This window comes from Schistocerca gregaria, chromosome 1 (genome assembly GCF_023897955.1).
Source record: "Schistocerca gregaria isolate iqSchGreg1 chromosome 1, iqSchGreg1.2, whole genome shotgun sequence".
NCBI classification, from domain to species: domain Eukaryota; kingdom Metazoa; phylum Arthropoda; class Insecta; order Orthoptera; family Acrididae; genus Schistocerca; species Schistocerca gregaria.
The window spans coordinates 215,322,988-215,345,673 of record NC_064920.1 but is presented as its reverse complement, the minus strand read 5'-3'; the positions used below and the strand labels follow the sequence as shown (position 1 = coordinate 215,345,673).

Sequence of the window (22,686 nt, the reverse complement as noted above, 5' to 3'; positions counted from 1 at the left end):
GCGGACGGCAACTGCCTGCAGGCCGATGTGCAATGTTATGGGATCATAGTAGATATCATCCCGGACCAGCAACATAACCCCTCCATGAGCCGGAATACCTGCCACAGGGCGTAAGTCAAAACGCTCAGAGGTGTAGTGTGCCAAAGCAATTTGGCGTAGCTTCGTTTCCTGGAGGGCTACGACGAGCGGACGGTGCGAGCGGAGCAGCAATTTCAAGTCCTCTCGGTTGGAGCGAATGCTGCGAATATTCCAGTGAATAAGTGCCATCGTGATAAGAAGAAGATGCAAGAAGGGGTCATCTAGAAGGCCGTGAGGGCCCAGCTTCGAGCGAGCACTGCCGCTGCTAGCAGGAGGCGGACAGTCAGCGTCCATTTGTTCTATAGGTTCATTGGCCATCTTGTGAAGATGGCCGGGAGGGGGAGCTTCCTCCACTGGTGAACGGCCAGATGTTCGGCTACCAGCGGTGTGGCCAGGCGAAACGTATGACGGCCTGGGGCAGCAACCGTTGGGGGGCGCAGGAGGAGAAATGCGTCGTGGCGGGGAAGGAGAACTGTTCTTCCTATGAGCCTTCTTGGAAGGTCGTTTTGTGGAACGATTGGTCGATGGCTGAGGGATCGAGGTACGTAGAAGGTCTGCAAGAGACGGTTCTTTCTTGAAGGCCCGTGCTTCTGACTTCTGGGTCTTCGTCCTGGCAGAAGCTGATAAAGGTGCTTGTGTCGGAGGGCGACGGGAGGAAGAGGAGACGTCGACCGGGCGATCTTAGCACTGGCTGAACGGACGACCGTAGTGCTGAAGGTCAGATCGCATGTCTGCGTCGCCACCTCCCTGGTAGTCCGAGGAGAGGTGAAGACAGTACTGTATTTCCCCGCTGGGAGCAACGTTGGCTTCCTACTAGCAAACAGCTTGCGAGCAGCCGAGGTGGACACTTTCTCTTTGACCTGAATTTCTTGGATACAGTGTTCTTCCTTGTAGATGGGACAGTCGCGGGAGGACGCTGCATGGTCACCGTGGCAGTTCACACAACGAGGAGAAGGAGGTGGGCAGTCACCCTCATGAGCATCCCTGCCACAAGTGACACATTTAGCCGCATTGGAACAAGACTGGCGAGTGTGATGAAAACGCTGACACTGGTAGCAGCGGGTAGGTGTCGGGACATAGGGGCGAACAGAAATAACCTCGTAGCCCGCCTTAATGCGCGACGGCAGCTGAACACTATCAAAGGTCAAGAAAAGTGTCCGGGTCGGTACAAGGTCATTGTTGACCTTTTTCATGACCCTATGGACAGCCGTCATGCCCTGCTCAGCGAGGAAAGACTGAATCTCCTCGTCAGTCAGTCCGTCGAGTAATCTAGTATAGACCACACCACGAGACGAATTCAAAGTGTGGTGAGCCTCCACCCGGACAGAGAACGTTTTCAGGAGTGTGGCCCGAAGCAGTTTTTGTGCCTGAAAGGTGCTCTCAGTTTCTAGTAACAAGGTACCATTATGCAACCTGGTACAAGACTTTACAGATCCGGCTATGGCATCTACGCCCTTCTGGATAACGAAAGGGTTGACAGAGGAAAAATCCTTTCCGTCCTCAGATTGAGAAACTACGACGAACTGTGGGGCAGGCGGTAGTACTTTTGTCACTGGTGGCTGGTCAAGTTTCCGTTTGTGGGCAGAAGTCGAGAGAGAAGAAGAAGAGAAATCGATTGCGGAGGAATCCCCCATGACTGCCAGCGTCTCCGATGGCGCACTCCTTCCTTGTGGGGACCCTCTCAGAGGGCACTCCCGCCTTAGGTGATTGTTCACACCTCAGGTCACATCTCCCGAGAAACGGATGGAGGGACCAATCGGCATTGTCGGAAGGTGTCAGCTCAGGCAATCACCCCTCCCTGGGCCTGGCCTTTACCAGGGGGTACGTGCGTGCCTTACTTGTCTACCCAGGGCGGGGAATTACGCGTTATCCCGTCACCGGCTACGCGTGCGAACGCGTGGGTCGGCCTTCAAGCACGCACAGGGGGGAAGGAAGAAGAGGAAAAAGAAAGGAGAGAGGGAAAGAAAGGACAGACTGTCTCAAACGCTGAAGCGGAGACCAGAGAAGGAGAAGAAGGCAAGGAGAAGAAGGCAAGGAGAAGAGTAAGTAAGACAGTGAGATGGAGAAGAACAAAGAGAGGAACCAACCAAAGGAAGGAAGAAACCAGAGGAAGTGAAAAACCAAAATGAACGCAAATATAGGTCGTGAAACCATGCGTCTCCAGACGCAGGCGCTAACTACCACCTTGAGGGGGAGGGACTCCTTTTAGTCGCCTCGTACGACAGGCAGGAATACCTCGGGCCTATTCGAACCCCCAGACCCGCAGGGGGTTGTAACTTTCGTGTATATTGTTAGATTAAAATGATTGTTATGGAAGTGGTATAGTATATATGTAACGAATAAAATATCGCAGAACCAGAAAGTGTATGTGTAGGTATATTTATCTGAGGCAGTGAAATAAAGTGTCTGAAGTCACCCCATGGATTGGGGTGTTTTCGGACACATGTCTGGTTCTGGTGGCTGAGACTGGATTGCAAGCAACTGCACTTCACATGATGGGAAAAACAATTGGGTTGGTGAGGGTAAGTAGGAGACTGGGACAGGGAAGGGGAACAGCAAAGTACTCTTTGTGGGAGCATACATGGATGTGCCGGGGACATGACAGGGCAGCTAGGTGATGTTCGACAGGGAGGAGGGTGAGGGGAGAGGGGAGGGGGGGGGGGGAGGTGGCGTGGAGAAAGGGAGAAATAAAAAGGTAGTGGGTTCTTAGGTGGAATGGAAGGCTGTGTAGTGCTGGAGTGGAAGAAGGGAAGTGATAGGTGAGTGAAGGACTGTGACTAACAAAGGTTGGAGCCAGGGGGTTAAGGGAACAGAGGATATATTGCAGGGTGAGCTCCCACTTGTGTAATTCAGAAAAGTTGGTGTTCGTAGCAAGGATGCAGATGGCACAGGCTGTGAAGCTGTCATTGAAGTGAAAAACATTGTGTTGGGCAGCATGGTAAGTATGGTGGTGGGAGGAAGTTTCTGAGGGGGTGGTAAATGTAGTAGGTCTGTGAGGTGGGGTTTATCAGCCGTGAGAGGATGTGGGAGAGATTTGGAGGTTGTTGTAGAGATGGTGAATAGTGGTACACCAATGACATCTAGAAGAATCATTCTTAAGTACTCAGAATCCTAAACTCCTTTGTTCAGATTCAGTGATGAATCTTCATGATCTGGACTTATAGTGAGGAGACCCTATCCACATTACTGCAGGACCTCACACCTTCTCCCTGTTCACTTCACTTGGACCTCCTCAACCCAACAAGCCACATTCTTTGATGTTTACCTTCACCTCGATGACTGTATCAGGTTATATCAGTAAATCAGTTCATATCATACCTGCCAACCACCAGCAATACCTCCACTTTGACAGCTGTCACCTATCCCATGACACGAAGTCCTTTTGCACGACCGCTACGGTTGCAGGTTCGAATCCTGCCTCGGGCATGGATGTGTGTGATGTCCTCAGGTTAGTTAGGTTTAAGAAGTTCTAAGTTCCAGGGGACTGATGACCTCAGAAGTTAAGTCCCACAATGCTGAGAGCCATTTGAACCATTTTGAAGTCCTTTCCATACAGCCTAACCACCCATGGCAGTCACATTTGTAGTGATGAACAGTCCCTCTACAGATAAACCAAGAATCTCACTAAGGCCTCATGGACTGAAACTACCTTGCCAACCTTGCAAAGAAACAGATCTCCTGTGTCTTGTCTCTCTAGTCGCTTACCATCTCCCACAATCCCATTATCCGGCTAGAAAGGAGCACTCCTCTTGTGACACAGTACCACCCAGCACCAATGGTGCCAATACCCATGTGCAAGTAAGGGCTGTGCCTGCCTTCCACCACCCTTCACCCCTAGGCACCAGGGAAAGGGGAAAATGTTGCGCAGTCCTGTGTTTTTCTTTCAAGAAAATCATTTAAAAGTTCGTATTACACAGGTCTTTAATAGTGTTTGAAGTGGAACTCTTTCAGGGCTACTTATAAGTAACTATTCATCTTCCAAACTATTAAAATCTACCCACTAACCTTCCCACTCCTCCCACAGTGATACTCTGCCACCTGTTCAACCTGCACAATACCCTTGTACATCTCTACTCCACCCCTGCCCCTAGCACCTTGGCTCATGGCCCATATCCCTGTAATAGACCTAGATGAAAGACCTGTCCCCTACATCCTCCCACCACCATCTATTCCAGTCCAGTCCCAAGCATCCCCTATCACCTCAAAGGCAGGGCTACCCGTGAGAGCAGACATTTTATCTACAAGCTAAGCTGCAACCACTGTGCTCTGTTCTACATGCGCATGACAACCAACAAGCTGCCTGTCTGTGTGAATGAGCACTAACAAACTGTGGCCAAGAAGCAATTGGAACACCCAGTTGCTGAACGTGCTGCCCTACAGAACATGCTTCACTTCAATGACTGCTTCATATCTTGTGCCATCTGGATGCTTGCTACTAACACCAGCTTTTCTGAATTGTGCAGATTTGAACACTTTTGCAGTGTGTCCTTTGTTTCCATAACTCCCTGGTCCCAAACTTTGCCAATCCCTGTCCTTCACCCACCTATCTCCTTCCTTCCTCCCACTCCAGTACTACACAGCTTTCTGTTCCATCAATGCACCCACGCCTTTTTATTTCTCCCTTTTTCCACTCCTTTGGAGTTGCCAAGTACAATCTACCGTATTTACTCGAATCTAAGCCGCACCTGAAAAATGAGACTCGAAATATAGAAAAAAAAAATATTCCCGAATCTAAGCCGCACGTGAAATTTGAGACTCGAAATTCAAGGGGAGAGAAAAGTTTTAGGCCGCACCTCCAAATCGAAACAAAGTTGGTCCATTGTAATACGAGCCACAACTTAGGTCGAATGAATGACGATACAGCTACAGTAGTTTGGTTCTAGTCGTAAGCTTAGCAGTTAAACTTCACCAGGTAGCCATTGCTATGCGTCAGGCACTCCGTCCGTATTTATACGGGTACCCTTCCTTTCTCACGTGCTTCGTCTGGTTTGAATCAATTGCTTATTTTGCTTTGATCTGATAAGTGCCGTTTTCTTTGTTATAGGTGTTCACGCCACCCTAAGCTGAAAATGCATTACTGTACTGTGTCATGCATTGTTTGTCGTATTCTGATAGTGCGTGTTTACGGCCTGTCGCCGCTCGCGGCATGGCTTGCTTCTGTGCACGCTACCGCCGCTTACAATTAAAAAGAAAGAGAGAGGAATTGTCTCATTAGCGAAACAATGGCAAGAGACTGCTATTTGTTGTTACTTACACTGCTGCTTTCTTTGATAATGATTAACAAGAACCAAATAATAGACTGCGTATGATAGAACATGTTCTGAACGAGAGTTAGGCGAAAATTATTCTCCGTTTGAAAATCTTTGCGGCCGCTTCTTTAGTACATCAAACCCTGCACAGAAATTAGTCATCTTAGATTTAAAAATCTAGTCAGTTGCCGTGCTTCATTTCTGACTGTATCACTATTAGGCATAAGAATAATACATAACGCATCGTTATGTATATTCTTCCGCGTTTGCTGTTGTCTCACTCTAGTTTCGTAGTTTATTAGGCAGACAGGATTTAAATGAGATAGCAGCAAACACGAAAGAATACATGGCAAAATGTTTATATCCGTATTCTTTCTTATGGTGAAAAGAATACTGCATGTGATTTACATTTCGTCAGGTTCCTATTAGCAACCATCTCTTCTCACAGCTAGGAAAAAATTCAGAACGTTGTGTTGGCCATTTTGACAAACATCCCAAACAGTCTTGCCTGTCGGATTTTCGTAGTACATTAAAATTCTGCTACATTGAACAATACGGAATTTGTATTTACTTCGTTGGATAATGTATGAAAATGCAGTGGTCGAAACTCGGGGCGGAGGAAAAAAAAGCTCGTCTTCCACCTTTTTTTTAAATTTATTTACTGACGCAAAGGTTTTGCCGCCAGTGTTTATCTTAGTGCCTACAAAGCATGCCTGTGTAGCGCTACATATATTCGACGGCAGAAGTTAGTTGCGGCGGCACCTACCAACATTTTTTAGAACTTCCGCTTTCTTTGTTTTTTGGATTACAAAAAACGGAAAAAAGTGCGGCTTAGATTCGAGTAAATACGGTAATATGGAGGTTGAGTATTGTAGTATCCATTAAGAATGCCTGTTCCACAATGCATTGACAGTACTGAGAAAGCGTTGTACACCCGTGTCTCCTTGCGCTCAGGAGAACCTGGAGGCCCTAATAACTGACATAATTATTCAGAAACAAGACAAATTCAGTTAACTTCTATTAGATAATTTTTCTGATTGAAATAGATTTACCTCCTATTCATTCTGAAATACAAGCTACAGACAATCCTGCAAATTAACTTGTTCTTTCTTTATGCTGTTAATCAATATTTTGTATGACAGTTGAAACTGATAAAGGTAATTTATGATAATCTTACATATTTAATTGAAAACATAGTTTAGAGTTGATTGTGAAACATGCGTACACTTCATTTAGGACATTCAGCAGAAATCTGATCTCATATCATACGTAAATTGCCAATCGATCCAATTGATTGTAAAATGTGTACTGTTATGTGGATCTACCAGAAAAGGTTTTGTTCAACTTTTAGTTGCACAAATCCTTTTGGGGGTTGTTGAGATGAAACAGTACACTGAAACCCATTTGAAACATTTATTTTTCCATCCAATTTGAAATAAACAGAAATCACTGATGTAATCAAAAGGCTGTGGTATGGCTAAACCTATACTTACAAAATTGATACAATGATAAAATTATAATTGTACTGAATTATATAAGTCATGTAATTGGTAGGAATATTTAGAATTAATGTAATTAGGTGAAATCTGGAATAAATGATCAAGTACATTGGTCAAAGTCATTTCTTTGAAACTGAGATGGATTTGTGTTAAAACAATAACTAAATTGAAGTCTGTTGTATTTAAATGAAAAACCTTCTAACAGAATTAAAATTGAATAGAAAATTAAAATGTAATTACTGACAATGTTATAAGTGGTGAGTAAACAAAGGTAGTTCTTTAGGCATTTTGTCAATAATAAATAAAAGACCTATTTAGCCACAATCAATGGGAGACTTAGAAACATATATATTGGTAGAAACATTTTCGCATCCATGTATCTTTTGCATTGTATAAAAATAGTAAAAGTAATGTTAATATTTCATTTTTGAGTATTCTCACACTTCTAAAATGATAAATGCTTAAAATTCAATCAATGTATTTGATATGTAAGTGCCAGTGCAACTGTTGAAATATTTAATTAATTTTTAGGCAAAATTTTAATTTGATTAAAAAACCCTTTATAATAACACTGAGGATTGTTCAGATTTATATATAAATAATAATGTTGGCACTGGGGGCAGTGTCTTATTAGATTCTGTGCAAGAAGCATGTAATGGCCTGAGGAAGATGTACGTCAGTGTTGTAAATATGTCAGTATAATTTTGAAGTGACTTAGAATAGTGGTTCTGAAACTTAATGTTTGTATTTATCATTCATGGTGTAAAAACCACATTACAGTCGACAACATGAACCTGTGGCAGCAACAGATATAAAGCAAATGGATGAGTACACCCTACCAAATTATAAGCTTAGTTAATAATAATTTCACAATATCTAGCTTCTTAAAGAAAGAGCATGACCTTCCTTGCTCGCTCCATGAGCGAGCAAGAAGAATCTGCACAAGCAGAGATGCGTGTGTTGGATGATTAATAAGTAACAGACGCTGTTTTCGGACTCTGATAGAGTAACAAAAAAAAAAAAAAAAATGTATGTTGGAAGTGGCCATGGAACTTTCTGAAGAGAAAAAGGATGTTGCTGCCACAATTCAAGGCATTCCAAGTTTTCTCAAACTTCTGCAGATGGTGCCTTGTTGTGCCAGAGCACGAGATGAAACATGCAACGTTGTTGATGAAGGAAAAATTGTCCATTTTTGTGCAATTTTTGTATATTGAGGTAAAGAATTTAGGGGAAGAATGGCTAACGATATTGCTGTTGAAACCAAGACTCACGGAGAAGATTTATTCAAGACTTTTTATGACTTTGTGTCAAAATCAAACATTAGTTGTGATAACATTGTCTCTCTTGTAACTGAAGGCCTCCAGTGATGACCAGCAAAGAATAAGGACTAGTAAAGAAAATCAGAGGTAAGAATGTGGTGGGTATTGTCTTATTAGCGCATAATTCACCAAGCAGCTCATTGTGGAAAACTTAGTGTGACTCTGAAAGAAATAATGGACAGGTTGATCAAACTGATTAACCATATGAGATCTCATTCTGCTCTTCAGCACAAACAGTTCAAAGAGTTTCTTCCTGAGTGTGATTCAGTGCATTCTGACTTACTGCAGCACAACAATGTTCATTGGATAAGTAAAGGTCAAATTACTGAACGTATTTGGCAAATAAAAGAAGAAATAATGCCCTTAGAAAAGTTGGATTCATGAAAATCAGAAAACCCTTTGGAGTTCCTAGCAAACAAATGCAGAACGCTAGCTGTGGCTTTCTTGAAATACGTTCTGAAACATTTAAATGCTCTCAGTACTGAGCTGCAAGGAAATGGGAAATTAATATGTGATCTGATAAAAGTGTCTCTTCTTTCTGTTGCAAGCTCGATATCTTTGAAAAAGTCATTACAAGTCAAGAAGTTTTTAACTTGCCAACAAATTTTGAATAGAAAAGTTATTCTGAAACAGACATTTCAGTATTCTTAAAATTTATGTCAAATCTTAAGAAGGAATGTGCAACAAGGTGCCAAAACTTTCGGAGATAGAGAAGTTGTCGCATTTCTTAAAATCACGTTTTGAAGTTTCTCCGGCAGCAGAATGGATGGATGTGGCTATGAAGTTGGTCTGCCTTTTAAAACCTGCACTCCAAATGGAGATAATAGACTTGCAGGAAGACATTTCCTTGCAAATGTATAAAACTGCATATGCTGAAGAATTTTGGAATAAACATGTCCCAGGAAAACATAAAATTGCAACAACAAAAAAAGTCATATACTGGGCTACTATGTTTGGCTCCACATATATTTGTGAAATTTCATTTTTGAAAATGAATTTTTTGAAGAGCAAGTATTGCTCAAGATTAGTGGCCCCCCACCTTGAAGACACTATTCGCATATGCTGCTCCCCATGTGAACCTAACTTTAAGAAACTGACTTAAGACTGCAAATGTAATTTGATTTTTTAATACAAATATGCCTATCTATTATATTTCATATTTTGTGAGTGATAATTAAAATAAGAAATATCTATTGTTTTTCATATTTTTTGTGAATGAAAATAAAAATAAAATAACTTGTAAGGAATACGGGGTTTTCCTTCTTGATCTCGATAACAATTTTCGAAAGTATTCGAACCCCCATGTAATATTACTTGTCGACCCCTGCTCTAGATATCAGACCAAATATAGATGATGTGTAAGTGATGAGTAAAGCTGTACAGGTGCTGTTTTTGCACATGACCTCTAAAACTGAGTGTCATAGTCATGGGTTACATCCTGATGGTGAGAACAGCTGGTGTAAATATAATAGGGAAAATACAATTGGAGAATTACAATCATCATCACAGTTATCCAGCCACTCTAATGGAAGAAATGAAGCCACTCTCCATTGATCTGTCTAATGAAAAGCATATGAAGAGGTTGGTGGCCTTAGATCAGCCTGCGCTACAATAATGCACATCCTCTCTCAAACATTTAGTATAAAAAGCACAACAGAAGAAGCATTGTGAGAAAACTTAGGGATGCATTTAATGATAAAGATGAAGAGCACAGCTATATGAAGGGCACAGCTATACAGCAGGGTTGTTTGAAATATGACATCTATTACTTGAATGTTTTCTTCTTCCAAGTTTAATGTAATTTTTCTCAACTTCCAATGAAGGCACAACCGTCAAATTTTCTGAGAGTCATGACACAGCTAGTGTGCATGTACTGAAAGAGTGTTATTCCATTACTTGTAAAATTAAAAGTTAACAGACATTAAAAGAAGACTTTTTTTTTCAAACATGTAGCTTATACAGATAAAAATTAAAATTCAATTCATCAAATAAGATTATACAATATTGTTGTTTCAGTGTTGACAGAATACATGCTAGCATAAGCTGTAAAAAAATTAGCTCTCTAGCTAAGATAGGTTCTAAAAAAGAGTACCTGATACCACATACAATTTTCAGCTGAGGCACAAGTTTGTTGGTTCATTACTGTAATATGATAAGACTGTAGGTAGAAAATAAAATATGATTAACATGGAAAAACAGAAACATTACAAATTTTGTTGTAATTAGAAATTTTTAAGCCCAAAATACCATAATTTTTGAACATTTTATGTATTATCTCACTAACACTTTAAAACAGAGGTTGATTAGAGGAAGGAGATTATTTATCAAACTAAACAACTAACAAAATTCTGTAAGAGGATGCTTATCGGGCCACACTAGTAATGAAATTTTGTGATCTATATCACGTAAGAGAATTTACTTTGTGAACAAATTAAAGATTGTTGAAAATACTAGGTGTATTCAAGATTGAGTTGTAGTACTGAGGTTTTATTTGAACATAATCATAATGTCACATGATAAGATTTTTTCATGTACTATAATGGTGATGTTGAACTGAAGCTGCTTGGAAGTATATGTTACACTGAGTTATTATGATGATAATGATAAAATTGTTAGTGATGTTGATGGTGAGGATACTGTTAATGATGATGTCAATTTCAGGGATGTTCATTTGGAATTTATGTCATGTTGAATAAATTTACAAAAGAGAATAAGATAAAACTGTAATGGACTGGCTCTGGGTCTGACGATTCCAAAGTATATGTGGGCTACAATAAATAACTTTGTAACAGTAATATGTGGATGGGCAATGAAATAATAATTAATAACTATGAAAAATAATGAGTAGAATAGTAGTTTTGCTAACTATGAACAAGTACAATCAATGCATCAATAGAATGCTATTCACCAAAAGATGACACATTGAGTTGCAGACACACTGAACAAAAAGATTGTTACACATTAAGCTTTCAGACATGAAAAGAGAAAAACCCATGCACATTCACACAAGCAAGCACAATTCACACATAGACAACTGTTACCCCTGACTGCTCAGTTAATTTTTACAAGAATCAAATCTAATTCTTTGAAATTTACAGTTTATCCTTTTTGTTTTTAATCATTTCTTTATCCAATCGGACCTATTCTTCTTTGGTTATCTCACTTCTACTTTGAAATCTATACTCTGCAAACCACCATGAGATGCATGGCAGAGGTTATGTCCCATTGTACCAGTTATTAGGGTTTCTTCCTGTTCCATTCATGTATGGAATGTGAGAAGAATTTGTGTTTGAATGTCTCTGGGCATGGAGTAATTATTCTAATCTTACCATCATGATTCCTATGTGAGTGATACATAGGGGGTTAGTATATTCCTAAAGTAATTATTTAAAGCCAATTCTTAAATCTTTGTTAATAGAGTTTCTTGGGATAGTTTACATCTATCTTCAAGTGTCTTCCAGTTCAGTATCTCTGTGACACTCTCCCACAGATTTAACAAAACTGTGACCATTCTTGCTGCCCTTCTCTGTACATGTTCATTATCCCCTGTTAGTCCTACTTGGTACGGGTCCCACTCACTTGAATAATATTCTAGAACTGGTCACATGAGTGATTTGTAAGCAATCTCTTTTGGAAACTGATTGCACTTCAACAGTATTCTGGCAATAAACCAAAGTTCTACCACCTGCTTTAGCCATGACTAAACCTATGTGATCATTCAATTTCATATCCCTACAAAGTTTAACACCCCTGTATTTGTATGAGTTTGTCAATCACAACAGTGATTAATTGATATTATAGTCATAGGATCCTACATTTTTTTCATTTTGCAACGCGCAAAGTTTTACATTTCTGATCATTTAAAGCAAGTTGCCAGTCTCTGCATCACATTGAAATCTTATCAAGATCTGACTAAATATTTATGCAGGCTTATTTCAGATAGTTTTACATTATAGATAAATGCATCACCTGCAAAATGCTTGATTTTACCATTAATATTGTCTTCAAGGTCATTAATATACAGCATTTACAGCAAAGGTCTCAACACAGTTTCCTGGGGCACACCCAAACTTACTTCTACATCTGACAATGAGTCTCCATCTGAGATAACATGCTGCATCCTATCTACCAAAAAGTCCTCAATCCAGTCACAAATTTCACTTGATACCACATATGATCATACTTTTGGCGAAAAGTGCAGGTGCAGCACTGAGTCAAACGCTGTTCAGAAATCAAGAAATACATCTCCCGACTGCCTGGTCCCAAATCTTTCAGTTTGTCATGCAAAAAAATGGAGTTCAGTTTCACATAATCGAGGTTTCCAAAGTCTATGCTGGTTGGCATTGAGGAGATCATTCTATTCAAGATACCTCAATGTGTTTGAGGTGAGAATATGCTCTAAGATTCTACAATAAATCAATGTCAAGCATATTGGGTGGTAGTTTTGTGGATCACTTCTACTACTCTTCTTGTAGACAGGTGTGATCTGTGCCTTTTTTCAAGAACTGGGTACAGTTTTTTGTTCGAGAGATCTACAGTAGAGTTAGAAGTGATGGCACAAATTTAGTATAAAATCTGATAGGTACCCCATTGGGCCCTGGAGATTTGTTCAGTTTTCAACACCACTGACAATAAAATTACCGGGTGATCAAAAAGTCAGTATAAATTTCAATACTTAATAAACCATGGAACAATGTAGATAGAGAGGTAAAACTTGACACACTCTTGGAATGACATGGGGTTTTATTAGGAAAAAAAAAATAAATAAATACAAAAGTTCAAAAAATGTCCGACAGATGGCGCTTCATCTGATCAGAATAGCAATAATTAGCATAACAAAGTAAGACAAAGCAAAGATGATGTTCTTTACAGGAAATGCTCAATATGTCCACCATCATTCCTCAACAACAGCTATAGTCGAGGAATAATGTTGTGAACAACACTGTAAAGCCTGTCCGGAGTTATGGTGAGGCATTGGCGTTGGATGTTGTCTTTCAGCATCCCTAGAGATGTCGGTCAATCATGATACACTTGTGGCTTCAGGTAACCCCAAAGCCAATAATCACACGGACTGAGGTCTGGGTACCTGGGAGGCCAAACATGACGAAAGTGGTGGCTGAGCACACGATCATCACCAAACAACGCGCACAAGAGATCTTTCACATGTCTAGCAATATGGGGTGGATCACCATTCATTTCCATTTCCATCCATTTCATATATATTTCCAGTGGATTGACTTGAGCAATTCTTCTGGGTTTCCCTTTGTAAGTGAACATTTGAAAACTGAGTTAAGGATTTCAGCTTTTGCTTTGCTACTCTCAGTTTCAGTTCCTGTCCCATAGTCATAAGGACTGGACTGGACACTTTGGTGCTGCTAACAGCCTTTACATATGACCAGAATTTCTTTGAGATCAGTGGAAGATCACTTGCCAATGTTCTGCTTTGGTAGTCACTGAAGGCCCCAAATCTTGCTCTCTTGATGTCCAAACATGTTTCATTCTGCATCTCTCTATCTATAGCATTACACTTTGTTTTACACTTATTATGCAGTAATCTTTGTTTCTTTAGAAGTTTCTGTACAATGACTGGAGGCCCCCTCCCCCCCCCCCCCCCCCCCCCATTATGAAATATTCTACTGGGTGCATATCTCTCAAGTGCATGGTCAACTATTCTTTTAAACTTGGACCAGAGTTCCTCTATATGCTGCTGACCTGTGCTGAAAAGTTTCAAGTTCCTCACTGAGATATGACACTACTGATTTTTATCTATTTTACTGAAAATATATACCTTCCTGCTAGTTTAAGTTGTTCTTCGTACTTTGGTAATCATTGTTGCCACAGCATCATGGTCACTGATACCAGTTTTGCTGTGGACATCTCAGTAGAAGTTTATTTGTTGCCACAAGATCCAATATATTTCTGTCATGTGTGGGATTCCTAACTATCTGTTATCATGAATTTTCAGGGAAGGCATTTACTAAAGTTTCATAGGATATCTTATCACATCCACTATTAACAAAACTGTAATTCTCCCAATTAATTAGTGGATGATTACTGTCTCCACTGATGAGTACAGTGCGACTAGGGAACTTAGAAGTGAACTGATGTTTTCTCTGAAGTTTTTGATTACATCAGGAGATGAGTCTGGTGGGCAACAGAAGGATCCAATTATCATTTTATGCCCATCGCTGATACTGAGACTTGCCCAAACAATCTCATTTGCACCATCAATATCTACCTTGGTGGATTTGAGTTTCTTGTCCTACCGTGACAAATACAATGCCTCCACTTCCCATTTGCCTATCCTTTCAATGTACACTTAAATTTTCCCTTCAAAATCTCTGCTTTCATGTTTCAACCAGCTTTCTGTACCTAGTATTATGTGAGCTTCGCTACTTTTCCTGAGCACTTCAAACTATGGCTCTTTGTTGCAAATGCTTCTGGGAGGCATTTATTTTGATCTTACACTGATACTTCTGGATTTCCTGCAACTATCATTATCTGGATTGGATGAAGAGTCACCTAATCTAAAAAACTCTTGTGTGCACCCCACACGCATTCAGCTCCCTGAGCAGCATCTCTGATGTGTAATGCACACCTGACCTTTTTAGGGGGACCTTACAGTTCTCAAAACTATGGAACAAGTCCAGGAAGTCACAGCCTAGCTTTTCACAGACGTTTTGAAGTCTCTGGTTGAGTACTTCCACTCGATTCAGGACCAAAGGACACTTAATGTTGGAAATTCTATTTCTTCAGTAATTATATTACAAGGTTTCCCACCAGACATTGTTTCGCAAGGGGGTAACCCCTGTAATTTCATTCCATAATTTATTTATATTTTATTCAAAAGTTGCAGTATGCTTAGCCCCTGCAGTGTGATGTTTTGCTACATAAAATTCTACACAGCTGATTGACCTCCTCCATTCCTATTTCACTCATAGTGCTCTGTGCAAAATTATTTCACATTTTGAGGTGGTTAATTTTATACATACCTACACATTGCATTGGAATCCTCATTTCTGAGAAATAGTTTTGGTGTAATTATTCCACCAAGGTTTTTGTAATGGCTTTTTAATAGGGTAAAATTCTACAAATTTGCAAAAAGTATCAAGCACCACAAACATATGAGTAACCCTCCTATTGACAATGGTAATAAATCCACTACCATCAAATCTCTTGAATCATTTGGTCGTGCTTCGTGTGTCAGATTTTTCAGGGGAAAAGTGCATGTTATGACCTGTGGGCATAATGTCCCAGATAGCCAATCTTTTTCTTACTCCTCTAGACATGTTCTCACAGAATACTTTTTATTGTAATTTGGTAATAATTTTTCTAGCCCCAAAGTGACCATAATTGTTGAGTAAAAATCAATTAACTTATCTATATGATGCTAGGGTAAACTTCCACTCCTCCTTATTGAAAGACTTTCTTCTGAACAATACTCCCTTATAAATTGTATAATACTGATTACCTTTTCATGGTTCACTGACCTTTAATAATGCTTAAACACCCTTAGATTTTTCACTTCTATATATTTAAAAAACCTTCCCTATTTCCTTCTTTATCCCTGTAATGTGAAATAACCTGCTATTTGTTGCCATGTCGAACCTGTGATTCCTGCCAACTTTCCCAATACGCATTCTAGACAAAGCATTAGCTGTAATGTTCTTCTTTCCTTTTACATACTTAATTTCAATGTCAAAATGTTGGAAAAATAAGGCCCATCACATTAATGTTGTGTGTTTTAATATAGAAATCTCTAAAAAAATTCAACGTTTTGTGATCTGTGAAAACTATTGTTTTGTGACCTAACAAATATCCTTCAATTTTTTAAAACCATAAATAATTATCAAATGCTTCAAGCTCTGCAACACAGAAATATTTTTAATGTAGATGGAAGGTTCTGCTAGCAAATACCTGTACTACAGGCTTATTTTTATCCCATCATCTATTTAGGCCAACTTGGACTATTCAACATCTAAACCACAAAAACCAGAGTCAGTTGACATATATAATAGTAATGAAAACTCTGGATCATGTAGAATTTTGCTGTTAAGTAATTCTTCCATTAATTTCCTGAAAAGCTCCCATGATACTGAAACTGATGATCTGTATAGTGAAGAAGAGTAAGAGGGACTGTTTGAATTTGTTTATAATGAAAATAATAATAATTTAGTTGGTTGGTTGATTTGGGAGAGGAGACCAAACAGTGAGGTCATTGGTCTCATCTGGTTAAGGAAGGAAGTTGGCTATACTCTTTCAAAGGAACCATCCTGCCATTTGCATGAAGCAATTTAGGAAATCACCGAAAACCTAAATCAAGATGGCCACATGTGGGTTTGAACTGTCGTCCTCTCGAATGCCAATCCAGTGTGCTAACCACTCCACTAATAATTTAGTAATTTCAATTCTTGTTGCAATATCTCCTCTTTATTAGACTGTGTTGTTCACCATTTCAATTTGTTACTAGTTCTTTCCCTTTCTGATTTAGACAGCTTGAAACCATCACTGAATCCTACCTGGTAAAACATAGCACTGCGTATTATTGCTAATGCCTATATGCCATTCACCTGTTTGATAATTTATTGTGACAGACTTGAATTGCTGTTATGTATTTTCTTGGGAATGACTTATTTCTCAGTATGGATGGATCTCTAATTTTATTTGTCCTTGTGCGAGTCTCCACTGAAGCAACTGTCAGTTCCCCAGACCATTTACATATCCAGAGTCTCCATCAACCCTACCATTTCTTTTGACTTACTGTTTTCTTGGTTTCTGGGATTTTAATTTCCCCTTCTACTTCTCCTTAACCATGAATTGTTATTTTTGCCCCACTCTTCCTGTTTCTATTCACTTATACTTCCCTTGTTGATGAATTTCCCACATTCCTTTCAGTTCCCATTATATCTTTCTTGATAATTCTTTCAGCTCTTCTTGAATAATTCAGGAAGTCATTGGAAACACTCCCCAGAGCAGAAAGCAGTACTTGTCTTACTTTGGATGGTAATCTATTTTCTAAACCCAATATTACAGATTCACTGTTCAATTTATCATCCAAGTATTTTACTTTGTTAATCCAATACTGATAAAATCCTTTACGTTCCTCTCCTAGAATTATACTTTTCTTCTCATCAAAATCACTTATGATTTCCTGTTGTTCATCCTTGACCTATTTTTACTCAAAAACAATGTTCTGACCTATTCCCAGGTTTTACAAGAATTACCTGTTTCAGACACCACACCGCAGACATCACCCGACAAATAACCAGTTATAAATAAAATGTTTTCTTGCTCATATCAAGTATTTGATAAAATATTAAGTTTTCTTGTGAAATCAGTAAGATGTACACTACAAGACTGTTCAGATTTGTTGCAATTATTACAACTAATAAAGGATGTTTCTTCTGAAAGAACATACTTTAGACAGGACACACTGATCTACAGTTACCTTAGTTTCAGTTTCAGAAATTTTGCTGTCATTCATATTGTAACAATTCTTAACTACTTTGGAAATTTCCTCTATTTTTCCATTCATCGTACTCTCACATACTCTTGTTTCATAAATAGCTAGCTTATTGCTCATTAAAAATCTCAACTTCACATGTGCTGCAGGTCTTGAAAATTCTTAATAATCCTTTAAATAAATTGTTTTTAGATAAACTAATTGTACCTTTAGTGTTAGAAGTCCTCAAATTATTTTGTGAACACTTAAGTTTTTTGGACCTCAGTTTGAATAAGAAATTAATCATTTCACGTAACTACAGTATATGAATTACATACATTATGGAACATGGAGCAAAATAATTATGCATTAGAGAGTAAAATTGTAGCAAGTCACTCACACCATGCTACTTTTCAAAGTATTGGAATAAGTAAAATTCAGTGAGTAACCATAACAGACACTGAATAAATTATATAAAAGTTCTCCAACTGGTACTACCTTCTGTATCAAATGCTGTGTCAAAAACTTCCTTACTCTCGGTTTGATGTACAAGAACTGTAGAGCTCTGCATACATCTGCATCTGTTCTTCCTTCACTCACAGGTAAAATGCATTGCTTAGGTACCTTTTTTGAAATTTCATCTTCATCATCAGATGATTCTTCTTCACCTGCATCTCTATGTTTCAGAATATTATTTCTAATAGTGAACATACCCTTTCTCAGCTCACATGCAATACACTCAGGAGCATCATCATATGAACTCTCCTTGTACTGTGTATAAGGATCAAATGCACATATCACCTTTAAAATTTCATCAGCAGGCAAGAAATTCTTAAGGAGATCTCCATTATCTTCCAGAAAGAAAGGTAGACACATCTGGAAAAAAGGTACGAATTTAAAATATTTTCACTATCAATAACATGCAAATTCACTTTTTCTGGCAAAAAACATTTTTTTTCTGTAAAGAAAATAATGTCTTTTTTAAAATATTTTGTTATGTTTTTTTAATATTGAGTTGTGGACAAGTGTATGGTGTCATAAATATGAATTATTTGTGCAGTTTGAATGACTTACAGAGTAAGCAATGCTGATGCAAGTTGTTTCATATTTTTCAGGTATATACGAGGTGTGTTTGAAAAGATTGTGCAAAGTCCGAGACATGGCACCACCAGTGCGTATCAAGGTCATGTTTAGTTAGTAGCATCTTTGGAAAGAATGCACACCAAGTTTCAGCCATATTGGTCTATTTCTTTGTGTTTGGCATTCGTGTGAATCAAGGAAGTCGAGTGATTGTCAAAAAATGGACGAAAAAGAGTTTCATGTGGTGATTAAACATTACTTTATGAAAGGCAAAAAGCCTCAGGAGACTAAAGAGAAGCTTGATAAACATTACGGTGACTCTGCACCTTTAATTAGAACAGCTTGTAAGTGGTTTCAAAATTTTTGGAGTGGTCATATGGGCACAAGTTATGCTGAACATTCTGGATGCCCTGTAAAGGCTACGACTCCAGAAATCATTGATAAAATCCTTGAAATGGTGATGGATGGCTGAAGAGTTAAGGTGCGTGAGATTTCTAGTGCTGTGGGAAACTTGAATGAAAGGGTATATAATATTTTGCATAAACATTTGGACATGAGAAAGCTATACCCAAGTTGGGTTCTGAAATTGCTCATGCTTGATCAAAAACGGAATCGTGTGAAGTGTTGTAAGGATGGTTTGCAGCTGTTCAGGAAGGATCTGCAGGACTTTAAGAATCGTTTTGTCACAGTGGATGAAACATGGATACATTACTATACTCCTGAGACCAAACAACAATCTAAACAATGGGTTACCAAGGGACAATCTGCACCAAAAAAGACCATTCCTTCGGCCGGAAAGGTTACAGCAACTGTCTTTGGGATTTGCAAGGGATAATTCTCATCAGCTATCTAGAAAAAGGATAAAACTATTACAGGTGAATATTATTCATCATTATTGGAACGTCTGAAAACCGAGCTACAAGAAAACTGCCGGTGATTGGACCGCATAAAAGTCCTTTTACATCATGAAAATGCACCAGCACACACTCCAGCAATTGTTGTCGCAAAATTAATGGAAACAGGATTACAACTAATTTCACATCCCCCCTATTCTCCAGACTTGGCTCCCTCGGACTACTATTTGTTTCACAATTTGAAGAAATGGCTGGTGGGACAAAGATTTTGTTAAAACGATGGGGTGATTGCAGCAACTAATAGCTATTTCGAGGACTTAGACAGTTCCTATTATTCCGAAGGGATCAACAAATTAGAACAGCATTGGATGAAGTGTATAAGTCTAAAAGGAGACTGTTTTTGTTGGTGTTTTGGTCTTAAGTCCTGAGACTGGTTTGATGCAGCTCCCCATGCTACTCTATCCTGTGTAAGCTTCTCCATCTCCCAGTACCTACTGCAACTTACATCCTTCTGAATCTGCTTAGTGTATTCATCTCTTGGTCTCCCTCTACGATTTTTCCTCTCCACACTGCCCTCCAATACTAAATTGGTGATCCCTTGATGCCTCAGAACATGTCCTACCAACTGATCCCTTCTTCTAGTCAAGTTGTGCCACAAACTCCTCCTCTCCCCAATCCTATTCAACACCCCCTCATTAGTTATGCGATCTACCCATCTAATCTTCAGCATTCTTCGATAGCACCACATTTCAAAAGCTTCTATTCCCTTCTTGTCTACACTGTTTATCATCCAAGTTTGACTTCCACACATGGCTACACTCCATACAAATACATTCAGGAAAGACTTCCTGACACTTCAATCAATACTCAATGTTAACATATTTCTCTTCTTCAGAAATGCTTTCCTTGCCATTGCCAGTCTACATTTTATATCCTCTCTACTTCGACCATCATCAGTTATTTTGCTCCCCAAATAGCAAAACTCCTTTACTACTTTAAGTGTCTCATTTCCTAATTTAATTCCCTCAGCATCACCAGCCTTAATTTGACTACCTTCCATTATCTTCGTTTTGCTTTTTTTGGTGTTCATCTTATATCTTCCTTTTAAGACACTGTCCATTCCATTCAACTGCTCTTCCAGGACCTTTGCTATCTCTGGCAGAATTACAATGTCATCGGCAAACCTGAAAGTTTTTATTTCTTGTCTATGGATTTTAATACCTATTCTGAATTTTTCTTTTGTTTCCTTCACCGCTTGCTCAATATACAAATTGAATAACATCGGGGAGAGGCTACCCTGTCTCACTCCCTTCCCAACCACTGCTTCCCTTTCATGCCGCTCGAAACTTATAACTGCCATCTGGTTTCAGTACAAATTGTAAACAGTCTTTTGCTGCCTGTATTTTACCCCTGCCACCTTCAGAATTTGAAAGAGAGTATTCCAGTCAACATTGTCAAAAGCTTTCTCTAGGTCTACAAATGCTAGAAACATAGGTTTGCCTTTCCTTAATCTACTTTCTAAGATAACTCATAAGGTCAGTATTGCCTCACATGTTCCAATATTTCTATGGAGTCCAAACTGACCTTCTCCGAGGTCAGCATGTACCAGTTTTCCCATATGTCTGTAAAGAATTCGTGTTAGTATTTTGCGGCTGTGACTTATTAAACTGATAGTTCGGTAATTTTCACATCTGTCAACATCTGCTTTCTTTGGGATTGAAATTATTATATTCTTTTTGAAGTCTGAGGTTATTTTGCCTGTCCCATACATCTTGCTAACCAAATGGTAGAGTTTTGTCATGGGTGGCTCTTCCTAGGCTGTCGGTAGTTCTAATGGTATGTTGTCTACTCCCAGGGCCTTGTTTCGACTCAGGTCTTTCAGTGCTCTGTCAAACTCTTCAAGCAGTATCATATCTCCCATTTCATCTGCATCTACAATCTCTTCCATTTCCATAATATTGTCCTCAAGTACATCGCCCTTATATAGACCCTCTACATACTCCTTCCACCTTTCTGCTTACCCTTCTTTGCTTAGGACTGGTTTTCTATCTGAGCTCTTGATACTCATACAGGTGGTTATCTTTCTCTGAAGGTCTCTTTTACTTTCCTGTAGGCATGATCTATCTTACCCCTAGTGAGATAAGCCTCTACTTCAGGGTGTCTACATGGAGAAGGAAAAATAATTCACAGATTTTTCCCGGTTGACAATACACTTTCTCCCGGGTGAAAATACACTTTTTCCGTGTTAAGTGACAGTATACTTTTTCTCGGCACTTATCAATCCTTTTATGGTTTTATACACCAGTGCAGAATTTCCCGGACTTTAGAAAATGAAACTCAGGGGAAAAAACACGTTTTGGAAAGTGATGTGCAGCAACATATACACTGCATATTTCCGTGTTACAAAGGTATAAATTTGAATTCCACCAAACACCGCATGTTATTATCAGAAGCATTAAAATCGAGACTGCACCGTGATTTTGTAAGCCAGTCACAGCTCATGTCACCTGATCTCGCCAGCTGATGACAGCATTTGACACGTGATGTAGTCAGCCAATAGCAAGATCACTCGTAAGTAGCACGAACACACAAATAAGAAAAATTAATGTCTTAAATTAATATACAATTGTTGCTACAAGAAAAGAAAAGCTATCACATATAATATTGGTCTCTAAGATTAATAAGCTGCAAGAGAAGCTAAGCTTCCACATATATTGTTGATCTTTTTTGCGTGTCATACATCACATAAATGTGCCAGTAAAATTTTTTAATAATGACAAAAATGTCAGATCATCTTGGCTCGAAATTTTTCACATGGTCGTCCCCAAAGAATTGATTTTTAAATGAGAGTGAAACGCTCTGTGAGTTAAGAAATTCCTCGTACACTCTCTCACATAGTTTATCTTGCATAAAAGGAAATTTACTTTGAAAGTAACACTTTTCAAAACTATATTTGCAATATTTTTCCGTGACCTATTAGAAAGGTACGTTTTAGCAGTTGGCAGAGAGCGCCAGATAACAGGCGTCACTGCACTTGTGCAGCTACGATGACGCAGAAAGCCTACATGTTCGTACGTGTGAAACATTAAAAGATCTTGCATTTAAAACGAATCTAATGTAAAAAACTGTCATGTCACACTCATTGGAGGCAATTTGTTGTTAAGA

The 22,686-nt window shown here is 39.1% G+C and overlaps 1 protein-coding gene across 1 annotated transcript in view; it reads right to left on the bottom strand.

Annotated features, from left to right (window-relative positions):
• Positions 1-22,686, bottom strand: part of LOC126299744 (uncharacterized) — a 93,409-nt gene that overhangs the window by 45,610 nt on the left and 25,113 nt on the right. Inside the window, exon 2 of the mRNA XM_049992005.1 lies at positions 18,086-18,463. Within this exon, the coding sequence (XP_049847962.1) occupies positions 18,086-18,463 (378 nt within the window). The remainder of the gene's footprint in view (positions 1-18,085; positions 18,464-22,686) is intronic.